Here is a 19,039-nt window from a genome sequence, read left to right as displayed (position 1 = left end):
TGGCGCCCAGATACGAACGGCTGGTGTTTATCAAGCACTGCCTGTGCTCACGGCCTGGTACTAAGGACCTCACAAGAACCATCTCTCTAATCTTCACCACACTAGATTGATAAGGAGAGTGACGATGACAGAGATTGACAAAGGGGTCCTAAGCCTCAGGCCATGGGGCCACAGGACACCCCAGGGCTGTGAAAGGAGGGAGCTGGCAGGCCAGGAGCCCACAGGGCCAAAGCCAGGGCCACTTTTCAGCACCTCAGTTTTTTTTATTGTAGTTTTTTAATTTGGCCAGCCATTAGAATTACCTGAAGAAGCCAGGCATGGTGGCTCACGCCTGTAATCCTAGCACTCTGGGAGGCCAAGGCAGGAGGATCGTTTGAGCTCAGGAGTTTGAGACTAGCCTGAGCAAGAGTGAGACCCCCATCTCTACTAAAAATAGAAAGAAATTAGCTGGACAACTAAAAATATATATATATATATATATATATATATAAAATTAGCCGGGCATGGTGGCACATGCCTGTAGTCCGAGCTACTCGGAGGCTGAGGCAGGAGGATCGCTTGAGCCCAGGAGTTTGAGGTTGCTGTGAGCTAGGCTGACACCATGGCACCCTAGCCCGGGCAACAGAGTGAGATTCTGTCTCAAAAAAAAAAAAATTACCTAAAGAGTTTTAAAAAAAGAAAATAGAACTACCTGGAACTCACCCCAGACCAAGTGACTCAAAATCCCTGGGGAGGGGCTAAGATCCCAGTATTTTTATATTTTTTTAATTTCCTAGGTGATTCTGAAGCACATTTACTATCTCAGAAGGTGGGAGATAATAAAAGAAAGAGAAAACAAGGCAAAAGGTGAGACCTATTGAAAAAAGTTCCCTAAAATCTCAAAAATTCCCCTTGATATGAAAGGAAGTCCTGGCGGTTTCAGTTCTCAGACAAGTCTTCAGTCCGTGACTCTCGTGCTGGAGACGAGAGAGACCCCCCACCGTCAGAGGCTGCACCCCCACCCTCTGGAGCATCTCCGGTGAGAAGAGTTCCCGGCCCCACGCACAGCCCAGGCAAGGGTGGGTGGGCTCGGGGCCTCCCCGCCCAGCACAGCCTGCATTTCCCCTGCCTGGCCTTCCCCGAGCTGCCTGCTGGTTTAAAGGCAATGATGTGGGGAAACCTCCGAGACTGAACTTCCCCAGGGTCCACCCGAACCACGCGGCCCCTGCCCTACAGCACCCAGGGCTGTGGCCGGCAGAGCTCTGGGACTAGAGTAAAACCTGAAATAAGGAAGGAAAACAGAGGGGTGCAAAGATCTGCTCTTCACTTTCCCACTGTTTCCACTGTTTCCAGCACTTCCACCCAAAAGGGTGGGTGGAGATCCCAGGGGACAGGAAGCTTCGCGTGTGAGGACCAGCATGGAAGACAGGGAGACAGTTCAGTGCAATTGAGCTTAATTTTTGTCTTCGAAATCCATGCCGGACTCTGTGTTCCTGGGCTCCTACAGTTCTGAAAAATCCTGAAATATTCTGACACATTCTAGCATATTAACAAGCAGAAAATGCAAGTCTCCCAACTAAACCAAAAAGAAAAATCGCTCAGATAACAGGCAAACACAATGAATTACATTGTGCAAAACTTTAAGAAACATTTAATATCAGCCTCCTGGGCATTTTTGGATGGCTCCCTGTCTAGCAGGCCTTTAACCTGGTTTAGCCAGAATCAACGAAGAGCAAGGTGGTGCCCCTGTTGGGGTCACAGTTAGGTGAGAAGCAGCTCTCATGGGGCTGGAATTACCCAGAGTCACACTTAAGCCGCCTATGAAAAGCCCAAGTCCCAGGACGACCTCCCAATGCCCAACCCCACCCCAGGGCTTAGGGAGGGGCCGGCCTAGTTACACTTGGCAACACGGGCAAGACGGAAAAGTGGCTTCCACAGCCACAGGAAACATGTGAGTGAGTAGGTTCTCGCGCTTCCAGAGCCACACTCCCCAGGAGACTCGCAGAGCAGGGACGTGGAACTGATGCTGGACGTGGGGCAGGTGCCAATGGAGAGGGGCTCTGCTCGGGGGAGGAGAGGGGTGGAAAACTTGCCAGCAAGAGTCTGGGGCTTCAGGACCTGGCCGGTTGGATCTGCCCCCGAGCGTGGCTGTGGGCTGGGCTTCTTGGCAAGGGCTGGGGGACTGCCCTGACAGCCTTCCCCTCCCCAGGCCTGCCTCCCCCGTGCATCTGAGCTCTGATGCTTTCTGGTCACACCACTGTTAACCTGCCGCTGGCCTCAGCCAAAGCCACCCCTACTGTGTCCAGAGCCGAGCCCCAGATGTCCCCCAACCTCACAGCCAGGACACCACTCCACTGGCTGCTCCGCCAGTGGCCAACACCTGCTGCGCCCACACAGAGATTGCATGTGACATCTGGATACCATGTAGCACTTTATGATCTACCGGTTTTCACTTATGGTGTTTCAAGCGGGAAGCACCCTCTAGGCCTCTCCAGAACTAGCCAGAACACCAGCTTCTAGAGAAGGCTGGGAGATGCAGGGGTCACATGGCCTTTGCCTTCTGGTGAGCTGGGCAGATCCCATCGCAAGATTCCCAGAGGACCGCCAGATGCTGCGCCGAAGTGCAGGGCAGCGGCCCGACGTCCCTGGAGGTGTCACGCTCACCTCCACTCAGGCCGGTATCGAAGGGACTGGATCTAAATGCCCTCCTCAGGGGCTCTCGGCCTCAGGAGGGCTTGTCCAGCTGCTCTGGGAGGGGGGCCTACACCCCCAAACAGGCTGCACCACATGGGTGTGTGCCCCCCTTTGTCCTCCTAGCCCTTTGTCTCAGCATCATCCGCAACGGTTTTGCTGCCATTGTGTTTTGTTTTGTTACAAACCTAGTTACTGGAAAATTCTCTGAGGTTAAAAAAAGTACAAGATAATAAAACCTTAGAAAAATAAGTAATTCTTTTATTTCTACCTCAAAATACATCTGGAACTCTAAGGGGGAAAGTAGATCAGGAGATGATTCCATCATAAAAATAAAATAAGATAAAAAAACAATAATTGTCCGTTTCAGATCCGTCTTTAATCCAGCTGAAAGGGGTGTGAGCTGCCAGTTGTCTTGCTGTCAGGTGCCACCCCTGTGTCGGTGGCCTTGGGGCTGCCTCCCAGGGATTCCACGTCTAAGAGTTCCTGCAGCGTTCTGAGGACATGCTTTGGCTGGCCAGCGGCCACATCCTCCAGGCGGGAGCCCATGTGCTCCTGGAGGCTCCTGGACAGCCGTCGCACCACCGCGCGGGCGTCCCTGCCATGCCCGGACAGGACATTACCGAGCCTGTTGTTGAGGAGGTACCAGAGGATGGGAAGGACGTGCCGCTCCACAGCCTGAGGCTTCCGGGGGTAAACTGAGGCCACCAGCACTGTTGGGCAGGAAAAGAGGAAGAGTCCCTTGGGCCAGGCACTCTCTCCTTCTCCCATCACCCTCTTCAGGGCACCAACTCTGTCCCCCAAGGGGCAGGCAGCCCAGCAGGGCTGGCTCTCCCCCTAGCCACAGTGCCTAAGGGTCATGGCATGTTTAGGGGCCCATAAAATGTTTTAATTTCTTTTAACATCAGTAGAAAAAAATATGAATATATCTAGCTGGTTTATATTCATATTTATATCAACTAGTTAGAAAATATAACTTTTAATATTTTTTATGGAAGAAGGGGTGCACAGAGGCAGAAGTACTCAGGGTCCATGACAACCATAAGGGGTTCCTGCAGCCCCGGGGAGGGGAAAGAGGCAGACACACCTGGTGACAATCCTGCCTCCCCTGTCTACTAGCTGTGTGAGCCTGAGAGAGCCCCCCAACTTTTCCAAGCCTCTTCCAAATCTGCAAAGTGAAGATAAAAATCCTGAACTAGCTCTCAAGACTTCTATAGATGCAATAATAAATATATGTAAAGTGCCTACCTCTAAGTAGGCAGGTGAAAAACAGTAGCTAGTTTTAGTATTGCATTAATGCACATCACCCCCTATGAAACTCCAGACAAACACAGAGACAAACCGCAGGAGGGAGAGAAGTTAAGACTCTCACATGGAGCATTCTGGCAGATAAGACAGCGCCTGGGTGCCAACTCTCAGGATAAGGGCAGCAGCAATGCGTGAGGTGCGAGCATGTTTATAAACCACCAAGCCCTGCAGACTCTCCACTGCGGTGATGAGCCCCCCAGATCTGGCCACCCAAGGGCCCCAACCCTCCCTAAACCCAAGAAAACCCAGACGCCAGCTAAACCTGCCAGCAGCCCTTCCTCACCAGAGTAAATGCCAGGGCTGCAGCCAATGTCAAAGCCACATCAAGGGCTATCCCAGGTCACTGCGGAGCGGCTGCTCAGGCCTTCAGCTGTGGCCCCATTACCCTAAATGTGCTAGCACGAACAGTGCTTGCTTTGCAATCTGCACACTCTGCCTGTCGTCCTGCCAAACGGTAAGTGCTGGTGAAGGCAAACAACACTGAGAAAAGTGCTGTACTGATTTATGGAGCACAGACACTGGAAACTTCCATGGGCTGGGCCAAGCCCCAGAAACTTTCAGGGCCCAGGGCTCAGAGCTTCATGGCATTATGATTCCACTTATATGAGCCACCTAAGGTAGCCAACATCATAGCCACAGAGAGTGGAATGGTGGTTGCCTGGGGCTGAGGGAGGGAGGAATGGGAAGGTGGTGCTTAATGAGAACATAGTTTCGGTTTTGCAAGATGAAAAGAGTTCTGGAGATGAGCGGTTGTGATGGCTGCACACATTGTGCATTTGCATTACGCAACTGATACCACTGAACTGTACACTTTAAAATGGTTGAGATGGTAAATTTTGTGTTATGTGTATTTTAACAATAAAAAAATGGAAAAAGACAAAGGCAAGTGCAATGAAATGTAGCATGGATGGAAAAACAGAGAAGAAGGTGAGAACTCCCAAGAACCAGGCCCAGTGTGCACGCCCAACCCCCACCAAAGGCTGAAGGGGTTCACCTGCCCCGAACAGAGTCCCCTTCGCCACCCTGCACATTTTACCCACTCCAGCTCCCTGAACTCTCCCTCCGAGCAGCAAGGCAGGTCTATACTCCAGGAAGAGCAGCAGTCCCTGCCCCAATTCAGTTCTGCAGCCCACACCACCTTCTCTGCCCACATCCCCCTGGCTAACAGACTCAGGCTGCCTCAGAGCCATGTGCCCCAGGTGCAAGAATGCAGAGGTCACCTGGCTGGCGGGGGTAGATCTCTCAAGCTGGCAAGGGCTGCAGAGGCCCTTCTGCAAGTCAGCATGAAGAAGCAGACCCCATTCAACTCGAGCTTAGAAGGCAGCTGAAGTCATTAGCAGTCGATTTACTCCTATTAAGCTGTGCTATTATTAGTCCACGCCTGTGTCAATAAAAACTTTCTTCTCTCTTCCTGATTGACATTGAGTTAACAGAAGAGCTATGGAGAAACTCTAGCTTTTGAGGTCTCTTGGAAATAGACAAGAAAAGGTTACAGTAAGTGGATAATCTAAAGTGAGGATCCTCGCCCACCTCTAGGCCCCCTGAGTTACCTAGGTAAGGACAGGTAAGGGTTTCACGCAGAGAACGCTGATGTTGAGCAACAGCAAAGTATCCAAGATGATGTTAGTTACATGCCCTGTTCTCGCTGAGGGCCCCTGCAGCCAACCCTGCCTCGCTCGCCTGCTCAGAAGCTCTGGCACCTGGACGGGAGGTAAGAGGCCACTCCAGGGTCGCTGGGGGGATGGAACCGGGGCACAGAGGCAAGGCCAAGAGCAAGAGATGGGGCAGAGGGGGAGGTGAAAGAGCAGCTGGCACCAAGGTCCTCAGCCAGGTAGCTGGCTGAGCCCCCCTCCAAGTGCTCGTGGCAGCGGGACAGCAGACTGGTGACACCATGCAGCTGCGCTCCTGAGAAGCACACGGGGAGAAGGGAGCCAGGAGGTGATACCAGAGCCAAGCAGGCACTGTCCAGGTGGAGGAAGGAGGAGGGAGAAGGTTTTCCAGGCAGGGCAGCCACCTGTGGCAGGCAAAGGTGAGAGGGAGGGAGACGGGCCATGTGCAGAGGACACATGCCAGCATGCAGGAGGCAGAGGCAGGGCACTCGGGGAGAGGCAGCACAGCCCAGGGTTGCAGGCCCAGCTCTGCAGCCAGGCTCTGGGGACACATCCTGGATTCCTCACCAGCGACCTTGGACACTTCACTTTTCTGAGCTCTGTTTTTCTTCTCTCTACAAAAGTGACAACCATGGAATCTACATTCTCCTGGTACGGTTGTCACCAGGATTAAATGATCCAGTGCCTACAGCTAGGGGTGGGAGGAAGGGGGCACAGCCTAGAGAGGCAGTGACAGCCTGTGAGCCACTCCAGGGGGCCTGGACACTAGCCAGAAGACAGCTTAGGAGCCTCATAAGGATTTAAACGGGGTTGTCACATGACCCGCCTGCATTGCAGGGGGACCCTTCGGAGTCTGGGGGACAGAGTCCTCCTGCCTCCTCCCTGGATGGGACCGGCGGAAGATGAGGGAGGTGAGGTGGCTTTGGGCAAGCAAATAGGACCACAAAACGAAGGTGAGTGACCTGCCTGAAGTCAGAGCTGGTGGGTGGCAGATGGGTCTGTCGACCCCAAAGCCTGTGCCCCTGCCTTGTTGCCACCTTAAGGGCCATGGGAGCAGGTTTCAGCCCTGGGATGAAATCACTCAGATTTATGCTGCACACTCAGAGCAGAAATAGGACTGTAGCAACCTCTCCACAGCTGAAGCTTAAACAAGGCAGAGCAGGTTCAGGCTGAGGCTCCGTCTCCCTGCAATATAGTCCCGGTGCCAGTCAAGGAGTCAAATGGGGTTGAAGTCCAGCCTGTGCTCTGTGTGTGCCAAAGAAGGGGCAACTTTTTCTAATTCTCATGACTGTGCTGTCACCTGACCAAGACATGCACCCACTAGGCAGGGTCTTTCTAGAAGAGGAGGCTTTTCTGATTCACACAAAGGTTCCCTATAAGATAGAGGAAGCCTGTTTGCAAAGGAAGAAATACATGCAGGTTGACTGTCCCTTCTCTGAAATGCTTGGGACCAGAAGAATTTCAGATTTCAGGTTTTTCTGGGATTTTGGAATATTTGTATTACACTTACCAGTTCAGCATCCCTAATCCAAAATCCAAAATACTTCAATGAGCATTTTCCTTGAATGTCATATTGACACTCAAAAAGTTTCAGATTTTTGAGGCTAGGTATGGTGGCTCACATCCGTAATCCTAGCACTCTGGGAGGCCAAGGCAGGTAGATCACTTGAGCTCAGGAGTTCGAGACCAGCCTGAGCAAGAGCAAGAGCAAGACCCCATCTCTACCAAAAATAGGAAATATTAGCCAGGCGTGGTGGCGTGCACCTACAGTCCCAGCTACTCAGGAGGCGGAGGCAGGAGGATCGCTTGAGCCTGGGAGTTTGAGGTTGCAGTGAGCTATGATGATGCAGTGACACTCAGTCTCAAAAAAAAAAAAAAAAGTTTCAGATTTTGGAGCATTTCAGATTTTCAAATTAAGGAAATTAAGTATACTCAACCTGTAATAGTTTCTTTAAAACTATTTTGGTTCTGTACCAACCTGCCTCATTTTGATCAAAAGCAAAGATGGCCTTCTGGCAACGTAGAGATTGCCACTAAAAAAAGATTATCAAAATTTTTAAGGGATCTGGGGGGATTATTTCAGGTCTAAAATAAGTGAGTGGACAGTTCCACCACAGGCCAGGAGAGAACAGAGACCCCCCCGGGGGGTAGGGGCAGGGCTGGGGGCTCACCCGGCAGGCGCTCTGTGACGTCCAGCACGGCGCGGCCACTCAGGAAGCGCACCCGCCCTGCCAACGCTTGCAGGAGGCACAGGTTGTCTGAAAGAGAGGGGGGGTGTCAGTGCCCGTGACGCTGCGGGCACAGCCACCACCAGCGCTTCACAGGGCCACGGAGCCACGACACCTGCACGGGAAGAGGCCCTTTGGGAGCTGAATTAATTTTCCAGGTCACAATGGGGCCACGTAAAAAGGGAATGTATGTATGTGGGGTATTTGGGGAAGAGTAAACAGGGCGTTTGGCCTGAAATATAGTCAGACTGGCTCCCAGACAGGCCCGTGTACTCCCACTTAGGAGGTTGCTACTGTCTGTGCGTCTCAAAATTGCCCTGAGATTTGGGGCAAAAAACGATAGATAGATAAATGATATGGATGGATTTACAGATAGTGTTTCAGGGGAAACTGAGGCACTAAGCCATCATTACACAGAGATCAGTACAGGGCTGGGGTTAGAATTCAGAAATTATGGCTCTCCTCACAGCCTGAACTTGTGCTCCAACCAATAGGATGTCCCCACAGTCTGGAGGTGGTTTATTTCCACACTGAACACTTACTGACATCCTCTGTGTAATAGCCGTGGAGCTAGGAGTTAAATAAATAGTCCTCCCCATCCCCCTCAAGAGGCTCCTTTGACGAGGAAGCAGACACTTAGACACGAACTCTGGGCTGGGTGGGAAGTACTGTGCTCCGTAACCAAGAGCCTGGGGTCTGGAGCCAGGGTGACCAACTGTCCTGGCCGGCCCAGGGCTTTCCTCATTTTAGCACTGTCAGTCCTGCATCCCAGGAGCCCAGGGTGGCAGGAGCCCGGCCTGGCAACACAGAGAAAACAGCCACCAGCTGCAGGCCAGGGATCCTGGGCTCCCTGGGCTCAGGCTCCCCTTTTTAAAATGGGGTGGGAATCTAAGGGGCCTTGCACCTGTCCCATTCGACCAAGTTCTGAGGCCACCAGGCCACATCATCCCCAGGCTACTGGGAAGCCAGAGAAGAGCTTTTAAGAAAGTATAAAAACATGGTAGTGTGGAGTCCAGCTGGACTCCCAGAAGTAAGTGCAAGACTCAGTAAGCCGTGATACGCCACACAGACGGATGCACGGTGGCTGCCAACACCAGGTATGTTCATCTCAGGAAAAAGTCAGGAATGAGCCACAGAAACATGCACGCTGTGGTGCAGGGGCAGCCATGTGACAGAGCTGTTACAGTCACTCACGTGTACAATCATATGTAAATGCTCTGATTTTTTAAAAGCAGTATGCAAATTCAAAAGTATAATATAATCACAACTATGCACACAAATACACACAGAAAAAAATCTAAAGTGAAAAATGCCAAATGTTAATAACAGTTTCTTTTAGGAGTTGGCACTATAAGTGAGATTTTTTTTTCCCTTTCAAATGCTTTGTATTTCCCATTTCCTCAATAATAAGTATGATTTTTACAGTGCTGGAAGTGAACTTTATATTTTTCAGTTAACAAGGAAGACTGTGTAGTAGCATGGATACTGGATAGCGTTAAATGAAAGAAGCAAAACCAAAATTGTATTTACAGTATGACTTTTGACCAGGGAAATGTGTGTACATGCAGACAAGAAATAGAAGATCACAGAGACATTTTTAAGCTATGGTATATTGGAGGGACACCACAGATGAGTTTTTTAAGTTCCATTAACAATATAATGTTGGTCATATGATTTATATAAGGTGATAAATTTAAAGTCAGAGAGCAAAACAGCAAAAGTTGATCTGAAGCCACCCCCATTCCAAGCTTATCTGCTCTCTGCAGTACCGGCCAGGGCCTGGGCTAAATTAAGAGAGCTCCTTTTGGCACTGAGAAGTCTGAATGCAGAGATGTGACCACGAGGGGATGAGCTGTCAGCAGTCTGATATTTTAATTAGTGAAGTTTCTTCTGTGACTAACCCAGGAGCAGAGCCCAAAGACAGAGCCAACCAGCCTTCGCAGGAACCTCCGTGATCCCCGGAGTAATTCCCCTGAAATCAGAAGGTCTTGGTGCTAGGTAGGAAGAATGCCACTCATGCCTTGACCCCAGAGAGGCCCCAAGGCAGACAGTGACAAATGGCAGAGGTCAGGGAGCAAGCTGCCAACATGTGCCCTTTCTCACCACCCCAAGAAGGGGACATGAGCAGAAATCCCCACCTGCTCTGTCAACCCACGAAGCACTCAACCCCAACCGCCCCGGGGGAGTCCAGGGGGCCAGAAGGGATGATCTCGGTGGATGAGTCTTCCTCACCACTGAATTCCAGAACCGAGAGGGATTCCAAGAGGTCACCAGGAAGGCCAACCTCCTAAGCTGGCTGTGTGACCTGGACTTTGTGCCAGAAGACAGTCTAGCCTGGCATTATTCTTGAACCCTTGGCCCCCACGTTTAGCAGAAAACAAACATGTGACTTTTCACATTTAAGTATTTCATAGCATTTAACAGTTCATCTCCAGCCTGGAGCCCAGAAGCCCTCGTGGAGAATGAAGAAGCAGGCTTGGGAGAAAGCTCCTTCCATCAGAGAAATTGGGTCAGACCTGATCCAAGCTACTTCCAGGAGAGGCCTCAGGGGCTAACGGTCCCCCAAGAAACCACTAGAACCACCAGGCTCAGCCTGGGTGATTTGGGAAGACGTGTGCCTCTTCTCTTCTGTCCCACCTGCCCAGTCTCCCCTGCTACCACCCAGTTCCCCGGGACAGCAGAAGTCTAGTTATTTGCATCTGCAGACCGGGCTCAAACCATTACAGGCAGAAGTGACCCATTCCCAGAGAATCATGATTCTACCCTCGGTATTCCCTGGCAGTATGAATTCTCCTCGTTGGTTACCTAAATACCTCTGGGCCTGGCCTACACAGATGTGGAAGTCAGTTTGTCACTTCATAGTTAAGAACACTTTCCAAACCAGTGTTACTGGCTGGGCTGAAAGGGCGTGGCTGATGGCAAAGCCAACCGGCCCAAATTGCTCATTGCCTCACCTGCTCCAAAATTATCTGGAACCAAGGCAATGAATTTCACCCCTTAGGCTCCACAGGAGCCTTTAGCCAGGGATTTACAGGGCTCTGTTCATTCCAGTGTGAGCACTGACCTACAGAGTAGAGAGGAAGACAGCTGCCCTCACACCTGCCTCCATTCTCCCTGCACCGAAGCCTCTGGCCAACAGACCAGAGGAGCATCTTCAGCCATGTCCAAGGAGACCCTGCCCCAGAAGGAAGGGAGGACTCCAGGTGCCTTCCTGGTAGCTGCAACCCTGCCTCAAGGTGAGTTCAGATCACAAAATCAGGCTGTCCCCAGCCTTCCCTTCCAGGATGCCCAGCCCAGGTAGGCACAGTGGGGCCCCAGATAAAGGGTACCTGAGTCTTGTGACAATGTGAGACACCAGATTGTGTTGCCCAGAGCTCCTGCATGCTCTGGGAACCTAGCCCAGTGACAAAAATGGGAACTAACCCCCTGGAGGGGGAAGAGTTAAAAGTCCCTCTCCCCAGACAAGGGTGCTTATCCTCTTCAAATAGCTAAAGCCTGGCCTGCTTGGCGCAGGTTTCCCAATAAATCCAGGGCCTGTGGTGATTTACCAAGAGCCTTGGTTATTGGCAACAGCAATCTCACTTACCCAGAGCAGCAAGGAGAACAAGCTGTAATTTAGAGCTGGATTTATATTGTTTGCTCTACAGCAACAAACTCAGCAAATCATAAATTCCCTCTGAGATGAAGAGTGGAAATTGACAATATTTATGTACTCGAGAGGCAGAGAAGGGCCTGACCAGGCCTTTGATTTGTAACTGAAATGTCTCCTAGAGGCTCCAGCCAAGGACATGGCTGCCGTCCCAGCCCCAGGGAGCTGGGCTCAGGCCAGGGCATGGGGGTGAGTGTGCCAGGAGGTGTTTCTAGCCTCACCACAGGACGGTCCTCAGATGCTAAAGACAGGACATTGCTCTATGCTCATCAGGACACACAGTGACAAGGCAAGCACAGTTTCAGACCATAAGATTCCTCACACAGGGGCAAGACTTGTTTGTGAAATTTCATCTCTCTCTACTGGTCCGGACGTAAGTCTACTCATGTGCTACCTTCTCAACACACACGGAGTTTGGAACTTGCACTTCAGTCTATGCACCAGATACACCTGGATACACCAAATATCACCTTCTATGGTCTATGAAAGGAATGGAAGAACAGAACCAGATGCATCCACAATTCCACCGAACGTTCAGGAAGCAAGTTGTGATACTGCAGAGCACCCAGGAACTGAGACACTCTCGCCCTCCCTGGTGTCACCTCCATAGCTCCCTCCTTTTTACCTTCTTTCCTCCCTCCCTCATTCCACCCTCCTGCCCAAAGGCCTGGCCCAATGTGAGCCTTCCCCGGCACTCCTGACTCACCCGCTGCAGCGCTGGGTGGCACTGGGGAGTCATCTCCCTTGGGTGTCCACAGGGAGGCTAGACCAGAACATCTCCACGTCACCTCCACTTCTAGCCATCTAGACGCATGGTGGATGTGACACAGAAAAGCCTGCCAGCTGACAAGGCCTTGGGCCCCACCTCTGCCCACACAGCTTCTGGTGAAGCATTTGGCCCGAGAACCCACCAGGGCCTTATCCACTGTGCAGATGCCCAAGCAGGAAGGTGGGCACGGTGACTAGGGAGCCGGCTGGCGGGAAGCTCACCCAGGCTCTCGATCATCGTGTCCAGTGCAGTGGCCGCAGCAGCGTAAATCCCTGAGCTCTTGGAGTTGAGGTTGTCTGCAACAGCGATGATGATGGAGAGCAGCATGGGCTGCAAGCTGTCTTTGAGGAGGGGGATCATCTTGGCAAGGGACTCCAGTGCCCACTGGTTCACTTTCTTGTTGGAATCCTGAAGCCTCGGGGTGAAAGCATCAAAGACCTATTGAGGGGACAGAAACCAAGAGCCTGTGGGAAGCCAGCTGGGCAGGAGTCCCGCAGCGCAGGGGCCTTAGAGCTCACCCCACCCAGCCAGCTGCATCCCTGACCTGTGCAGAGCACGCCCACGGTGGGGTGCTCCTCCGAAGGGGAGGTGGGTTGGGGCAGGGACTCACATGCACGGAGGGCTCGGTTTGTGCCAGGCATCCAGAGCATCTTCTTAGGTACTCTGCACTCTGCCTTTCATTGAATGACTTAACAACCCCTGAAGCGTATGTTACCATCCTTCTTTCCCATAAACAACAGCAGCTGAGCTCCAGGAGGCTAAATGATTTGCCTGAGATCACACAGCTAGTAAGGAGCTTGGAAACCCAGGTCTGAGACTCTGAGCTCGTGTCTCCGCTCCGCTGTCTGGCTGGCAGCAGCCTTGCTCCAGGAGGAAGCAGGCATCCACCCTGGTGTTCAGCAGGGAAAGGCTCGTACCTGCTCCTAACCCCCTGCCCAACTGCATGCTCTGCCCGCAAACATTAGGCACCTCCCCAACCAGAGCAACCCCAGGCCTCAGCCACAGTGTCCTCCACCTCCCACCCTCCTCGCCATAAATCTGCTAGAGGGATGAGAGACACCTGGACACCTAGCACATCGTTTCCAAGGTGCCAGCAGGAGGCGGTGACCTCACTCCCTCAGCCACTGCCAGGTAGCCTTTCCATGTCACAAAGGCCAACTGGACAGCAAGTTCTTACCAGGCTCCCTGCACCCTAAGAGGTCTGACACAATGTCCAACCCTGCTCAGGGTTTTCCAAATTGAAGTTGCACCACGGGGGAGAGACAGGTGGGAGGGTGGGGCGGGAGCACTCACCTGGACCAGGTGGGTGGTGATGAGCTCGGGCTGGGCTCTGCAGTGCTCCAGGAGCCGCGCCACGCCCTCCATCCGAGCCCGGCTGTCCTTGGCCTCCAGCAGCCGTGTCAGCTCCCGCAGCTGCTCCCCCATCTCCCCGGCACCCCGCAGGGAGGAGCGCAGCCCCGCCAGCCGTGGGCCATTGGAGCTGAGCCTGGGTGGAAAGAGCGGGCATCTGACCCCTGGAGAAGAAGAGCCCCAGGCGACGAACACACCTCTGCTCCCATGCCCCCTCCCACAGGCAGGTGGGACAGAGACAAGAGGTCACCTGCAGCGTGGTTACCCCCAGCTTCTCCTCTACCTGCTACCTGGGGACACCAGCCTTGAGAACTCCGGAACTCTCTTCTCCTTAGGGGACAACAATATGGTTGCCTAGGGCCCCCATCCTCTTGTCTTGGGCAGGGCTCTCTCCTGCCTTTTTTTCTCTATTTTCAGAAGATGTATGAAGAGTAGGAGGGAGGAGGGAGGGAGGGGGTGGTTTTCCACGAAAGGATGACTGGTGCACATTTAAGCTGAGTGCAGGGAAACATCTCAGAGATCATTATGGCCAACCTTCTGCTGGCACCTGCATCCCAAGCCCTGGCTGGCCAGGCTCTGCTCACACTCCTCCAGCGACAAGGGAAACGTGAGGAAGCCCTTTCTCTTACCTGGAGAATCACACACTTGCATTGCCCCTTGGCCTGTTCCAGCCAGCATGAGAGCAGCTCCCTGCAGAACTCCAATCTCCCACCCCTAGCTCAAAGCCTGGGCCTCGGAGCTCACACCCTACACCCAGGTCCCACCTGGCACAGCCCAGCATCATTCATTCCATCACTCGTTCCTGCATTCCACACTCTTGACTACTGACAGCCAAGAGCTGCGCTGGGTGCTGAGAACAGGGTAGATGAGAGCATGGCCTGTGTCTTTAGGAGCTCACAGACCAACAGAGAAGAGTCAACTGGGCTGACAGGGTGTGAGCAGGGGCAGCTCGACCACCCTGAGGACGTGGGGGCACACAGAGGCAGAGAGAGCCCCTGGGAGGAGGAGACAGGTGAGCTGACTCTTGCAGAATCAATAGTCATGTTCTAGGTGTAGCTGGCACAGTCGGGAGAGAAGACATGGAGGGCAGGGGACGTGAGCTGCTCTAGTCTGGCTAAGAGAGGAGGAGTGGGAGAAAGTGCAGGAAGTTACCCCTGAGGAGCTGGGCTGGGCTTCCTTGGTGCCCCGCTAAGGAGTTCAGATGTGATCCGCCCAGGACATTGCAGAAGGGCTTAAGTTTCATGCACAGGAGTGACTGTCGGGTTCCTGCTTGGTTTCTAACTGCTCCCAGCCCCCCTCCAGCCTCTCAGCCCATGCCTTCTCACCTGCCTTTGTTCCAGCTCTGCCTCTGAACTAGTCCCAGGCTGGCCACTCTGGTGGTTAAGGGGTCTGCTGGTCTAAGCAAATGGAGAAACGCTGAGCTCACACAGAGCCCAGCCAACAACGCATCCCACGGTGCTAGCACACCCAACTTGTCCAAGACCACGTAACTAACTTCTACTGGCAGATGCTCCTATGCCCAGGATTTGGCCTCTCTGACATCTGGGTGGGGGAACACATCCTATAAATTCGTCTGCTAGTACTGCCAACCCCACTAGGTCTCAGCTGTACCCCCGGTCCACACGCCCACCCCAGAGACACCCCTGGCCGTGGGCAAGCAGGCTGCCTCTGTCAGTGGTCTTGAGTGTGGAGCCCAGAGAGACAAATCGTACCCCTCCTTGATGGGCAGCCCGTTCTCACACACCAGACTCCGTGACACCTTGTGGCCTTTGGCAGATGGAAGTTTATCATTATCTTCTATTCCCTTGAAAAATACACACAGAACATGAGTCAAAAGGAGTGGCCCTCTAGGGAACTGCCAGACCCCATGTAAACATAACAACAGCAATAACCCCTTCCACCTAGAAGAGCTCTCAGGAGGCCACAGCTGAGCCTTCCAGAACCCTGAGGTTAGCTGGGGCAGAGATCAAGATCCCCACTTGACAGATGAACGTGTGGAGACCCAGGGAAGCTCGAGGAACACAGGCAGTGAGGGGAAGAACCAAGTATCAGCACAGGGGACAGAAATAACACTTATCCCACCTGTCGGAAGCAGTGGATGAAATTAAAGCCTCTGGAATCCACTCCCCACTCCTTGACCCACTCAAGGGCTGCCAAATTCAGCCCTGATCTCCTGCCCCCAAAAGACTGCAACCCACTCATGCCCCACGACTCACCCGCTGCTTAATGGCCGCCATGACCTTCCGCAAGTCATGCGACGGGAGGGACTGCTTCAGAAACGCATCGAACTTAGCGTTTGCCATCAAGATATTCACCATCTTCCGGCCATAAAATCTGCCAGAGGAGAAAGAGTAAGATGAAGAAACAGCCTCAGAAATGCATAATAAATTTGCTTTACAGCTGTACATAATTTTTCTAATTAAAGTAGCAGAGTTTTTAATACTTTTTCTAATTATTAAAGTAATCTCTACCCTGTTAAAAATTAGACTCATTAAAGAATAAACATCCATAATCCCATTACCAAGAGAAAAATCACTATTACATTTTTATGTATTTTTCTATAGTCTTTTTTCTATGCATATACATTTTAGTTGGTATCAGGAGGTATTTACAACTTGTATCCAGATTTTTCACTTTGTCATTAATCATCTTCCCATGTCACTTAAAACTCTTTATAAACATCCTTTTTAATGGCTACACATTACTCTGTTGAATGGCTGTACCAAAAGGTACTGAACCTTTTCTCATGTGGAACATTTGGAAGCCTGAGGAAAGGGGCAGTGGGAGAGAATAGGAGGAAGCGGCCACCTCTACCTGGTGAACAGTGGCGGGGGAGGGGGGGGGACGGGGAATCAAGGAGGGCTTCATAGTAGAGACGACCCTTGGGGTGGAACTCAGAAGATAAGTAGGAGTTCACGAGCTGGGTGGGATCAGGGAGTACATGGGAGGGGAAAGGCCATTTCAGGGTCCACAACAGAGTCTGACATGTCAGCAGGACACGGTTGGGAACAGTGGGCAGGGCCTGGACAGAGGAAGAGGCTAGGCCTGTGTGGGCAGACAGGAAGGAGTAGGGCTTCAGCCTCAGGCAACGGGGAGCTAAGGAATGATTAGATTTACACATCAGTCGAGATGTCTCTAGCACCAGTGTGGAGGATGGACCAGTGGGGACAAGGCTGGGGCCAGGAGACCTGTGAGGAGGCCACCACAACAGTCCAGGTGGGAGGTGGCGAAGGCCTGGGACAAGGCAGCAGATGTGGATGGGGAAGGGCAGGCGGGTTCAGGAGCTGCCAAGGCGGTTGCCACTGCAAGATTTAGTAGCTGGCTGGAAGTGGAACAGGAAGCACCAGAATGACATTTCACTCAACCTAAGACTCCATTAATTGTAAAATGCACTCTTACTTTATTTTCCACTAAGTAAAAAGCAAAAAGAAAACACTGGTGATTTCCACTGCCTCCAATGACACTGCCCCACATGTGACAGTCACCCTTTCACGTGCTATCTCCAGAACAGAAGGCAACATTACTCGTCAGCATTCTCCTTCCTTAGGTCAAGTAAAGTTCTCAGTGGCTGCTTGGCAAGAAAATGTGGAACGTGGCCGTTCCTTCCCACAGCAGTGTTTGCTTGATATCTAATGGGCGTCCACTGCCATGTTGCCATGCCTTTTCTCATACGCAGTAACTGTTCATTTCAATGCCAAATGATAATATGATATTTCTAAGACACTTCAAATAGCAATTTAAACTCAATAATTCTCCATAGAGCATCCAAAATTACTTCTGAAAATAAAGGGGTGACAAGCAAAGAAAGACTCATAGTGTAGTTCCTACAATGCAAAATTTAATTAAGAAGTTTATACTATGAGCAACAATGACCAAATTTGCAAATATGCAGATAGTAAAAGCTGGGTGTGGTGTCGAGCACCTGTAGTCCCAGCTTCTCGGGAGGCTGAGACAAGAGGATCACCGGAGCCCAGGAGTTCGAGGCTGTAGTACACCACAATGGTGTTCGTGACTAGCCACTCCAGCCTGGGCAACACAGTGATACCCCATCTCTGAAAACAAAACAAACAAAAACTCCCACGTCGTAATTGCTGCCTGGCCAACAGTAACCGTGAGATACCTCTGATTGTAAGATACAGGCCAATTTCAAAGATATTAAAATGCGGGGGGAATATATGTGTCTTAGACTCAATGAGGCATGAGAGTCCCCGGTTTGCTTCTTGGGTGACTTGGTAAATAACGGTGACTTTTAACAACAGAGGGGAAACAGCCAGAGAAGCAGGTTTGGAGAGAAGACAATGAGTTCATTTGGGGACAATTTGCACTGGAGATGACAGTGGGACATCTGGTGGTGTGTCCCATGGAGGCATTAGAGATGTGGGTCTGATGCTTAAAGAAGACTTTTGGGCTGGAGGGAGAGACTGGGGCGTGTCAGAGTTTGCTGGTGGCTGGAGTAGAGCCAGGAAAAGGGCACGAGCACTAAAGCCCCCTCAGCAGACATGTGCATTAGACGGCAAGCAGGGGCAGAATGGCCACAGGGGAACGTGGAGAACCCCAAGAGTACTGTGGAAACCGGGACACATGGAGTTCCAGAAAGGAAAAGGAAACATGGCCAATGTCATCCAGTGTAAGACAGAGGTCAGCATAGAGAGGGATATTGGAGCTGGAGAAATAGTAGCAGTAGATCTTGATTTCCATCCCTCTACCAACAATTAAAAAAAAAAGCAAGAAAACAAACCAGAACCTTCTACTTCTCCAGCAATATTCCTCATTTCCATAAGTGGTACTATCATTCGCCCAGTTCTTCCGTTAAAAGAAACCTAAGAGGCATCTTCAATTCCTTCTGAAACCCTCACCACTGTCATCTTGTTGGCTCTGCCTTCAGAATACACCCTGAGCCACCCACCACTCTCCAGTGCGAGCCTCCAGTCCCCCCTGCCTGGGTGACAGGGCTGCCACCTGTCTGCTGTCCCTCCTCCAGCCCTGTCTCTCTCTCCCATGATCAGTCCTGCAGCAGCCAGAGAGATTGTTTTAAAAATCAGAAGGCTAGGAAGCATATAAGGCAATCCTCAAACTCATTAGTAATCAGGGGAAAAAGCACTCTGAAACAACAAGCTATCACCTTTACCCATTACATCGATAAAAATTAGAATTGCAGATATTGCCACCCACTGGCAAGGCTGTGAGGAGGTGGGCACCTGGGCCCTGCAGGAGGGAGGCAGACGGGGGCAGCGCGCTGGAGAGCCCCGGGCCATGCCCGGCCACTCAAGTGTGCACGTGCGTCCGACCCAGCAGGGGTGCACCTGGGCATGTTCCCGAGGACAGACGCTCTCGGCCCCAGCAGGGCCACGTGCAAGGAGGTGACATGCAGCTCTATTCACAGAGGTGCAGGGCAGGAGGAACAGCAGGCACTGCCCCCTCCACGGAACACCGCAGATGTGGTGCCCCACGCGAG

The 19,039-nt window shown here is 51.9% G+C and overlaps 1 protein-coding gene across 3 annotated transcripts in view; it reads right to left on the bottom strand.

Moving 5' to 3' along the window:
- Positions 1–2,903: 2,903 nt before the first annotated feature.
- TOGARAM2 (TOG array regulator of axonemal microtubules 2) overlaps positions 2,904–19,039 on the bottom strand; it is a 49,145-nt gene continuing 33,009 nt past the window's right edge. For 2 of the 3 annotated variants that reach the window (XM_045549318.1, XM_045549320.1), the window contains 7 exons: positions 15,801–15,918; positions 15,297–15,388; positions 14,910–14,981; positions 13,528–13,720; positions 12,456–12,672; positions 7,760–7,846; positions 2,904–3,383 (listed from right to left, as the gene is read on the bottom strand). In XM_045549318.1, the coding sequence (XP_045405274.1) occupies positions 3,049–3,383; positions 7,760–7,846; positions 12,456–12,672; positions 13,528–13,720; positions 14,910–14,981; positions 15,297–15,388; positions 15,801–15,918 (1,114 nt within the window). In that variant the 3' untranslated portion in view covers positions 2,904–3,048. The remainder of the gene's footprint in view (positions 3,384–7,759; positions 7,847–12,455; positions 12,673–13,527; positions 13,721–14,909; positions 14,982–15,296; positions 15,389–15,800; positions 15,919–19,039) is intronic. The other variant, XM_045549319.1, reaches the window with a different exon arrangement.

Source organism: Lemur catta, chromosome 4 (assembly GCF_020740605.2).
Source record: "Lemur catta isolate mLemCat1 chromosome 4, mLemCat1.pri, whole genome shotgun sequence".
NCBI classification, from domain to species: domain Eukaryota; kingdom Metazoa; phylum Chordata; class Mammalia; order Primates; family Lemuridae; genus Lemur; species Lemur catta.
This window is presented reverse-complemented; position numbering and strand designations above follow the sequence as displayed.